At 38.1% G+C, this 10,253-nt stretch overlaps 1 protein-coding gene across 5 annotated transcripts in view; it reads left to right on the top strand.

Annotated features, from left to right (window-relative positions):
* LSM14A (LSM14A, mRNA processing body assembly factor) overlaps nt 1-10,253 on the top strand; it is a 34,754-nt gene that overhangs the window by 12,533 nt on the left and 11,968 nt on the right. For 4 of the 5 annotated variants that reach the window (XM_019505571.1, XM_019505569.1, XM_019505570.1 and 1 more), the window contains exons 2-5: nt 3,709-3,872; nt 5,267-5,399; nt 6,703-6,825; nt 9,798-9,974. In XM_019505571.1, coding sequence (XP_019361116.1) covers nt 3,709-3,872; nt 5,267-5,399; nt 6,703-6,825; nt 9,798-9,974 — 597 coding nt within the window. The remainder of the gene's footprint in view (nt 1-3,708; nt 3,873-5,266; nt 5,400-6,702; nt 6,826-9,797; nt 9,975-10,253) is intronic. The other variant, XM_019505568.1, reaches the window with a different exon arrangement.

Here is a 10,253-nt window from a genome sequence, read left to right as displayed (position 1 = left end):
TGTAGTAGTTGAATGAAAAGAATAATACTAGAGAATATTAAGTTTGGCTTTCTGCAAGTTGGTTCATGGCCACCTATGAGAGCTCATGCCTCTGAACAAATTAACCGTTAGGGTGCTCTCCTGCCCTGCCTTCTACCTGGCTTCAGACTGACATGGATTGCTGCCTCGCTCTACCCATGAAAATGCTGGTCACAAACTCAGCAGCAAGATTTTTCTGAACTGGCAATTTGTGAGGAGAAATTCTTGATGTTGATTATTAGCTTCCATTATTGCTTATTTTCATGTTTCAAGTAGTTAAAAAGGAAGTCCCTAGACTTTGTGTAGCATGGAAGTTTCATTTTCAAAAGGGTTTTTTTGGTCATTCTTATCTACCTCATTCTGCACTGAAAATGAAAAGGATAGTTTGATCAAAACAGCTTCCATGTTATTTAAAAAAAAAAAAAAGAGGCTTCAACAGGAAGGCAATTAAAAGAGAGTTTGAGGAGCGTGTTGGATCATAGCCAGTGACAACACTATTCAGAGTGGATGAAAATCAACATTTTTAAAAATAATTTTTTTCTTTTAATTCAGATTTTTTATTAATCTTTTATTTTTTAAGATGCTTTAAAAAAAAACCTATATAAAGATGTTAAAGCTCAAATATATCATCATGGCATAGGGATTATAACTTATAATTATATACTGTTTGAGACAATATATTCATGTAACCTTTTTTAAAATGTCTTATAAATAAGTCACAACAGGCCATGAATTATATTAGGGGCCCAATTTTATGGGTTTGCTGGGGGTCCTCTGTACACTGGTAAAGATTAAAGAAAACTACTCTACCCAGTGGGACTCAAGTGCTTAGTTTAGAAAATCCCATTAAGCATCTCTGTGATGTTTGTTGCATAAACTGAAACTAAACTCTCCTTTCCATATGGTTGAAAACACGTATTTGATTGACCTGTCTGGTTCTGTCATTACAACCAGGATACAGTCCTCCCAACACAGCAGATAAAGCAGGCAAATTGCTGGGAAAAGTATCTGAGACAAATCAAACTATGCAAAAAGTCAAGAGGGGAAAATTGTTAACCTGAGCCTGATGGGTAGAGCATTTCCCACAGTGATCCAGTAGCATGTGCTTATGTGAATTACAGGCATTAAAAGATGAACGGATCAAGCACTATCTCCAGCTCACTTTCTTGCCAGTATTTTTAATGATCAGTACCAGGGTCAATCCTTAACTGCTGAAGAAAGAGTTGGCTATGGCATGGGCATCCAGCAATCATACCTCCACAATACCAACTATAATAAGTTTCAGAGCTAAGTGGGAACTGTTCAAGAAATATGTTTGCTGATGAGGTTTTAAAAAAAGACACACCAGTGAACTGGTAAAAGTCACATTAAGTACCTGGATCCATCATAGACTATTGAAGTGATAATCCATCTTTTAACAGCAGTAGCATCTTCTGCAGGAATGGAAAGAATATTTTCTTCCTTTGGACTAATTCATTCTAAATTGAGAAATTGCTTGGGAACTGAAACTAAAATAGTTAAATAAAAAAATGCATATAATTATTTTCACAAAACAAGTATACATGTTTGTTGAAGAAAAATATCCAAAATACAAAAACCTGTTGTTGTTAAATAAAATAAAACGTCAGTTTTGGTGACAGTTCCTGTCCTCCTACTATAGTGTGGCAAAAATATCCCCCAAATATCCATGATTGATGTAGTGAATTGGAAGTTAGTTCACCTCCCAATGACTTCACAAGTATCCGCTTAATTAGCTTTAGTAAATAAAATAATTAAATCATAATTCAGTTTTCTGATGCAGCTGCAAAATTTAATTTAAAAAATATCAAAATGAATCGTTGCTTTAAACTGTATAGTGTGCACTTCTAAAAATGAAACCTACATCTATCTCTGACTTATGAAGAGTATGTATTATGTTGTGATCATGCTGAGTCAGTTTTGTTTGTTATATCAAACAACAAGAATATACTTTTTCTAGGAAACAGTAATTTAAATTGAGTCATTTAAATCATGAATTAAACTATGAATTAAATCAATTTGATTTAAAACAAATCTACTCTGACACTCGCTATCTGTGGTGATTTGCAAGTGTATTAGTTGTTTCTATAAAAACTATTCACTGGATTTATGTATTATTGCTCTAGCTCCAGATAAAGACCCCAAAATCTGTGTGTTTTTGTTTTTTTTTTAATGTGTTAAAGAAAATCTAGTGGTTTTTTTTTTTTTCTTTTAAGAAGGATGATATGCGATTTGAGCACTCGAGGTGGTTAATTCTGTGACAACCAACCCTCGGACTTCACTAGGGAAAATTGGTTGATGGGCTTCATGAGAGAACGTCATTTGTGAGGGCAAATGCCAGGCAACCAAGAGTTAGAATTGAGTAAGCCAAGGTGACTGTTCAAAAAACATAAACATAAAGGGAGGTAGGAAATAAAGTACTTCAAATGGAGGAGGCAAGTTTGAAGGCAAAGGGCAAAGATTCAAATGAGGGAGAAGGAAGTGATTTTAGCTCACTGTTGCTGTTACAGTTCACTGGTAGTGGTTACGCATGTCAAAATGAAGGGAGCATAATAAAAAATGTAATTGTCTATGTCAGTGATTGTCAACCAGGGTGCCAACAGATCCTTTGAATGGTGGTGCCATGAGGTGTGAGGAGGTAAGTAAATAACCCAGGCTCAGGCTTGATCCCTATCCCTACTGCCCAGTTGGTATAAGGAGAGTAGATGTGTAATATATCAATTAGTTGTTGGAATTGGGAGCCACTCAATTTGAAAAGTTTTATGGAGGGGTGCCTTATCCAAAATTGTTGAGAACCACTGGTCTTTGCAGTAGGTGTTTGTAAAAACGATTGGAAGTCAGTAGAATGTATATATTAAATGTTACAGTACAATAGCTGCCAGAATGCTTTTGAAGATGATCCTGTCCCAATGAGTTTTAAGATGCAGCTTAATCTGGAGTTCAGCCACAAAGAAAAATCCATTGCATGTGTCCTGGCTTGCTTTTATAATTGTATAACATTTATAATTTACAAAGTATAAAATGAGATTTAAATGTTGTGATAATGCTGAGTCAGTTTTGTTTACCTTCTATCACTAAGCCAAACTTTCAGATTGCCTTTTAATTTGCTGTTTTAGAAGTATAAGATTCAAAGCATCTCATCATTGTAATGAAATCCAGGTGTGTGTGTTTGGGGTGGGGGGGATGGGGATGCCTTATCTGTATCAAATGCAGTATTTGGAATTCTGCTTTCAAGGATCTGTTATTTTGGAGCTCTTGTCTTACAGAAAGTGAAGGAAGAATTTTTTTAACTGAAAAAACCCTTGTGGTATGAATTCATCATTTAATATTAGACTTTACTTACAATTTTTTTAATTATCTACAAGTGTTCAGAGAGTGCTGTGTTTTAAAGCAAAAATCTTTATTCCACATGTCCAACCTGAGTAGAACTGGGCAAAGTAGTTTTCTTTCATTACATTTCAGCAGAGGTGGTATGCAACTCACAAGCAGAAACTGCTTTGAGGTAATGATAAAAAAGTGCCATCTAATGAATATTAAGTAGCAGTCTGGTTTTGATGTCCTAGGAAAACAAAACTCAGTGATGCACATTTTCCCATTGTATGTCATGCATGTTGGTCTGAAATACAGTTGAAATCCCTGTGTTTTTTCTCCCTCCCTTTTCCCGCTCTGCAGTTCGTTCCTTTGGTACAGAAGACAGACCAACAGATCGGCCTATAGCCCCTCGTGATGAAGTCTTTGAGTACATCATTTTCCGTGGCAGTGACATTAAAGATCTAACTGTGTGTGAGCCACCCAAGCCACAGTGCTCTCTGCCACAGGACCCTGCTATTGTTCAGGTAAAAGTTGTTTATTGCTGATGACCTAATATCTGTGTCTTTCAAATAAACACTAACACAAGATCCATCATGTTGAAGAATAAGATGTTTTAAATTACCTTTCATTTTGGACCAGGTGATAGCAAGATCTGGGTGCCTTAACAGCATTATGATATTAATTTCAATTTTTTTTCCTGGCTAGTTTTGTTTAGCTCTTCTTGGTTACATGTAGAACAGTTCTCTAGTATCAAGTATTAGGCTCCATAGTTCAAAATTCTCAGAAATATTTTGCCTTTTGATGCAACTTGACACGCATTTAAAGGTCATGAATTTGTGTGCTTAAAGCTTCCTGAAAATACAATTCCTTAAGGTATATAAAACGAGATGAACCTAGCCCTCTGAAACGGCTGTGATTCTTTATTTTATTTTTTAAAAAAATGTTAGCCTATATGCTCAAACTTGTATTAACCAAGATGATAAAAGTATGTTAAGATCTTGTTTATATACAAAAATGGCTCCCTACTAAAGGAAATACTTTTCCTTTTGGAGTTGTTGATTCTCCTTCATGCTTTTTGCAATTTCTCAGAATGTGTATAGACAGGAAGAACCAGCTATATCCTCAGCCTCTCTCCAGCGTGTCCCTATGGGCAAAACTGATGGTGAATATATCTTTGTCATAAAACTGGCACTGACAGCAAGCAGAGAGCCTTAGGAACTATGTGAGGGGGGAGTTGGTCAGTTCCTCTTTAAGGAAAATGGCAAACCTTGAGCGAACTACTATGTAATAATGGTTGGCAACAGTAGTGTTGTAAAAGCAGTGTCCGAATTGCATGAATAATTTAAAAAGTCTGGCATGTTTATCCTCTCTTGATGGAGTGCATACTTTGGGTTCTAACATGGATTAGAAGCTTTCTTTGCTGCTGATGTAGCCATCATTTAGAAGCCCAGTTTATGCTGCAAAATGTGCTTGTAGAACTTGAGCAAAAATTTGAGGACATTCACAGTCAAAGCTCCTCTGGCTGCAGAACCCTCCTTCTGTCAGTACCTTTTGCTGGCTCCAGTAATCCCTTCAACAGCTAATGCCTTCCCAGGGTGCACTTCACATTGTGGCAACACAGCTGCTGCATTGGAGCCATGCAGAACTTTCAAGATATGCATGTATTCGGATTACTGGGTGGTAGCTATTGCTTTCTATCCTGAGATCTTTAGCAAGTTAAAGCAATTAAAGTGTAGGAAAGGCCTGAAGCTTCTGTATTAAAAGGAATGTTTATAAATAGGACACTTGGGTTTATCTCAGTATACAACAAAATGAATGCCTGTTTTTTTTTTATAGGTGGTAACATAATGGCCAATCATATTTTATTTATCTCCTTGCTTTGCAAAATCCCTGTGTTCTGTAATACTGTTTTCTTCAGTCTTCACTAGGGTCATCTTCTACATCTTCATTCCAGTCTGTGGGGTCTTATGGTCCTTTTGGTAGAATGCCAGCCTACAGTCAGTTTAGTCCAAGTCCATTAGTTGGCCAGCAGTTTGGTGCTGTTGGAGTTGGTATGTTCATCATTATTATTATTTTTTTTATATTTTGTATTTTCAAAGTTGATGTATAATGACTGGTACTTAGTATTCCTCTTATAAGCTCCTTTGTACTTGGCCCAATCCAGATTTTTTGATCAGTTATCTCAAACCCTCAGTTTCTCTTGGTTTAATGTGTAAAAGTCGTCATTAGTTTTTTGCTGCCAAGATGATACATATTCTCCTCCTTTGCCCTGGGTGTTCAGCAAAAGACATCCTGAAAAAATCAGGAAAGCAATTTATAAAGAAGTGAAAAAGGGCACAAGCAGCTAAAACTTTAGAAGCTGAGTGGCTGGGTTTTAAAATCTGCCTTCTTCCTCAAAGAAGAAATCAAGGATTCACCTGCAGTGGGATTTTAGCCACCACTGTAGCTGCGCTGGCAAAAATCTGTGTTGACACCCTTTGCAGTGGTAATACCCCTTCTTACTCTAGTGGTTGAAAGTTGGTGTATGAACAACTTTGCATAGTTTTATTAATTTAATGAATTCTACAGAAGAAAAATACTTGGATTACTTAATACAAAAAGAAGAGACAAACATTCATTTTTAGGTGACTTCAGATATTTCCTTCTGTTTAATGTGCAAGAAGAAATAAAATCTACCTCTTCTCACCTAGCTGTGCACAGCCATTGGGCATAATTATCTATTTTATTTAATATTGTTTTCTTTGTACGTGAGAACATCATTTCACTTTTGAAAATGGGAATGGTCTTTTTAGAGTAAATTTTCAAATGTGTTTAGTCATTTCTGAAAGTCAGACTTTGCTGTAGAAACTTTCATGTTAACTTTTTAGAATAGCTAGTTTATAGATGGGTAAGACTGTAGCTTCACTAAGAACATAGGGGAGTCTAAAAATAATATATCTGTAGCTGTCTTAAACTGTCCATTAAATTGGTGAGCCACTGTTAAAATACAACCCATATTGATAAAAAGCATTTTTCTGTTGTTTGTGTCGTGGACTCTTACTGTCCTAACTTTATGTCAGTAGGACTCCTTAAGCTTGACAAACTTACTTATATCAGGCTTAGACATCTGTTGCAGTATGTTACTGAATATTGTTCCTGTTTAGTTGTCTGAAATTATGCAGAACCGTAGTTAGGCTAGTAGTAATGCATGAAGTCACATGTTTAATGGTCTTTTAAAAAAGATTTAAGGTTTTGGCCGCTTAGTTGTTTTGAAAATAACTGCTCGTCTTAGCTTCAGTATTCAAATTTTATAAAATAAAATTAGCTAAGCCAGTTTAAAGTGTTACAGCTCTCTCTTTTTTTTTTCCTTTAAAGCAGGAGGTTCTTTAACATCTTTTGGAACAGAAACTTCAGCTAGTGCTAGCTTGTCCCAAAGCAATGCAGTTGGTTCTGCCTTTACAGCAGATGCAAGATCTTTAAAAACACAAATGTCTCAAGGTAAGCTCTTCTTGAGTGACTAAAACTAGTAACCTTCTTTACTGGTCATCTTTTTCACTTATAATTACAGTTATGCCTAAGAGTAAATTAAAATGCATCTGTTCTAAGGCTATCAAACAGTGGTAAAAAAATAATCACAATTTATCACTAGATTAAAAATAGCTGTGATTTAATTGTGCAGTTAATAGAATCCCAACTTATAATAAATGTTTTTGGATGTTTTTACTATATTTTCAAATAAACTGATTTCAATTACAACTCAGTGCTGTAAGAACAGAGTAGAACTGTGCTAATTTCCTCCTAGTGATTAAGTACAGTAAGTGAAAAGGGTCAAAAACTAGGGTTATGATATTTCCAACTCCAAAAAAGAGGATGCCTGTTTGTGGCATGCCTAACTCCTGACCTGTGGCCCCCTGCTTCCCCCAGCAATGTCTCTTGGGGTGCTTGGCCCCTGCAAGCATAGGCACCAGTCCCTGTGCTGTTGGCCTAGCCATGGAGCTCCCTGTCACCCTTAAAGGGGGTGCCCTGCTCCATTCACCTGCAGGTACCTCATCCTGTCCTGTTGCAGCCTCTAGCACCTGGATAGCTTTCACCAGTACCAGCAGGCACCTACCCCCCACACACACCTTAGACCAGGGTTATGCGTACCCCCGGGGGTACTTGAGAAGGCCCTAGGGGGTATGCACAGGTGGGCGGGGACGGAGCGGTGCCATGCACCATGCTGCATAGGTGCTGCCTACCTGGCCATACATGAGGGGTGGGAGAAGCTTGCACATGGGGGCTGCTGCTGCTGGTCCACATTCAGCCATATGCCACCCCGCCCCCTGCTCCGTGTCTAGCCACCAGGGGTACAGTGATCCAAGGGGGTTGAAAACCCCTGCCCCCCACACTTACCTGCATCCAGCTGCTGAGTCTGCTTCTGTGACCCTACCTGGCTGCTTGCCAGCGGGGGGGGGACACTTTTCCCCAGCATGCATGAGCTCAGCAGCAGTGATTAACACAGGTTAAAACAATTAACATGTTAATTTGTTTTTGTGTTAGTCACACCTGTTAATGGTGATTAATTGACAGTCCTAATCTGTTCATGTAATATAAAAAAAGTCTCAAACTAAAACAAGCAAGAAAATTCAAGACGTGTTTTACTAATTTAACTCTAATGTATCAAGTTATGATGTACATACTACTGATAAATTCTTAGAACTCTCTTTCCTTAAGATATTTACATAAACACATTTCACTGCTACATTGTTGATGATAAATGCATCGTTGTTGCAACACGTTTCTATTGGTGGTAGTTCCATGATTAGTTTTGTCATGATGAATATTCAAGTTCTGTTGGCTTTATGTAGCAAAGGACTTGGGTGAAACAGTAAGTCTTCATGCTGTATTCTCAATGTCCCGAGAGCCGCTTGGATTTGTTGTCAGTATCACTAATGCATCTTAAAAGTGTACATATCTGCAATGTGGCATGCAAAGGTTAAGCTACCTAGCTCAACAGCAATAGGAACTACATGGCCAAATATGGGATTTTGAGGGGGAGCCAAGGAAATGTGTTCAGGAGGCCTGACCCCAGATACATTAACTTCTTTGTTTGGCAAAGATGAAGAGAAACTTAACTGGACACTAGTGTTCATTTTGTGTGCAAAATACTAAAGAGAACAAAGTAACTGTTATATTTGGTTTTTCAGCTTTCAGTACCGAGGCTAGGAAATCTTGTTACTGTTGTTGTCATTGACAATTTTCTGCATTATACGTATTGCTTGAAAGGTAAAAAAGTAATTAAGTTCATTGTCCTATATGGTAACCCTAGTTGGATTTTGTATTTGGTCTGTCATTTTTGAGAACTGTTGGAATCAGTAAAGTTGTTGGGGGAACTGTTGCTGCAATAACAAATATACTAAGCATTTGCTCTTGACTACTAAAAGCAGCAGTTTGTGGCTTTTAGTACTATGTAGTTTGAAGACTTACGTGTCAAAATCTTCCTATGAGGTATTCACAAGATTTCTTGGCACTTAAAATGCCCATTCCCTGTTTCAGTTCTCAAGTCTAGGGCTAATGGGTTATTTTGCCCTTTTTTGCTAGCAGAATTTGGAATTTGTCCATATCATATTCAGTTGTGCAGTCTGTGGCTGGATGTCTCTGCCTCAAGGGAAGCTTAAAGCTGCAATAGCAAGAATGTTGCAAATCAGGATGCATAAACAGAACTCTGTGGGTAGGCTTCTGCACTCCTCTGTCTATGCCTGGCATCATCCACTTCTGTTTATTACTTTGTAAAATAGACAGCAATATAATAAAACTATAGTAAATTGCCTGTCAAGAATGACGGGGGGAGGAGGCTGGGATGGAGTGCCACTATCTGATGCCCCATGCTGCTGCTATTCTGCTGCTTGCGGGGAGCGGGGTGGGGGAGCCAAGGCCAGCAGTGCCTGTCTGGTCCTCCGCACAGCTTCGGAATCATGGTGGCGCTCCCCCATGCTTGGAGCACTCTGGCTGTTTCCATCAGCCAATCGGAGCGCTGATAAAGTGTGACGGAGAGAGCAAAGAGAGACTTTAGCTTTTTTATAATATTTGAATGAGGTTTATATACAGTAAATGTAGGTGTGCCATTTGGGGCAGTTTTTCCCACTCCTTCCTTTAAGGAAGGAGTTCAGAAGAATGGTTTGGCTGGCAGGAATTACCACAAGAATCAGAAAAATTCATTCCATAGCTAATAGCGCATGATGGCTGGGTAGATGGGGATTAATTGTCCTACCCATTTTTTTTTTTTTTTTTTCCCCCTCTTACACTAGGGGAAGGGGGAATTACTATAGTCATTCTAGATTAGTGGATTTGAGGGTGCAGAAATGTTTTTGTTTCCTTTTTGGACAGAGCTGTCTTGACTGGTAAGACTGACAACCCCTTCAGACTGGGTTGGTTGGTTTGAGATCTACAGATCACATTATAGGTAAGAACTAACTCTGGTTACTTTGTAGGTCGTTCAAGCCCTCAGATAGACCATTTGAGGAAGAGCCCAACCATGGAACAGGCAGTACAGACTGCTTCAGCCCACTTAACTGCTCCAGCACCTGTTGGGAGGAGGAGTCCTGTACAAGCCAGAGCACTCGCATCTGCAAGCCAAAAATCACTAGAAAATCAGGAGCACAGACGAGGTAGGACTTTGGAAATTTCGTTTTACTGGTCTCCTGTTTCCCCATTGTACAACTGAGAGAGCCTTTGAAAGGCATATAAGAATTTCCACTGTTGATTTTTTTTTTTTTTAATTGTGCCAGTTGTCTAAATCTTATCTTTTATCCAAAGAATTATAGCAAGCTTACCATTAAGTTCACTTGGAACAAAAAAGAATGGGGATAGAATGGCAAATGTGTATGTTAACTCTTGATTTTCACATCCTCCCCCCCCCCCCAAAAAAAAAAAAAAAAAAAAAAAAA

The sequence above is a fragment of the Gavialis gangeticus genome, unplaced genomic scaffold (assembly GCF_001723915.1).
Source record: "Gavialis gangeticus isolate Ggan-Ray unplaced genomic scaffold, GavGan_comp1, whole genome shotgun sequence".
Classification (NCBI taxonomy): domain Eukaryota; kingdom Metazoa; phylum Chordata; order Crocodylia; family Gavialidae; genus Gavialis; species Gavialis gangeticus.
The sequence above is the reverse complement of the archived record's forward strand: the minus strand, read 5'-3'. Positions and strand labels throughout refer to the sequence as shown.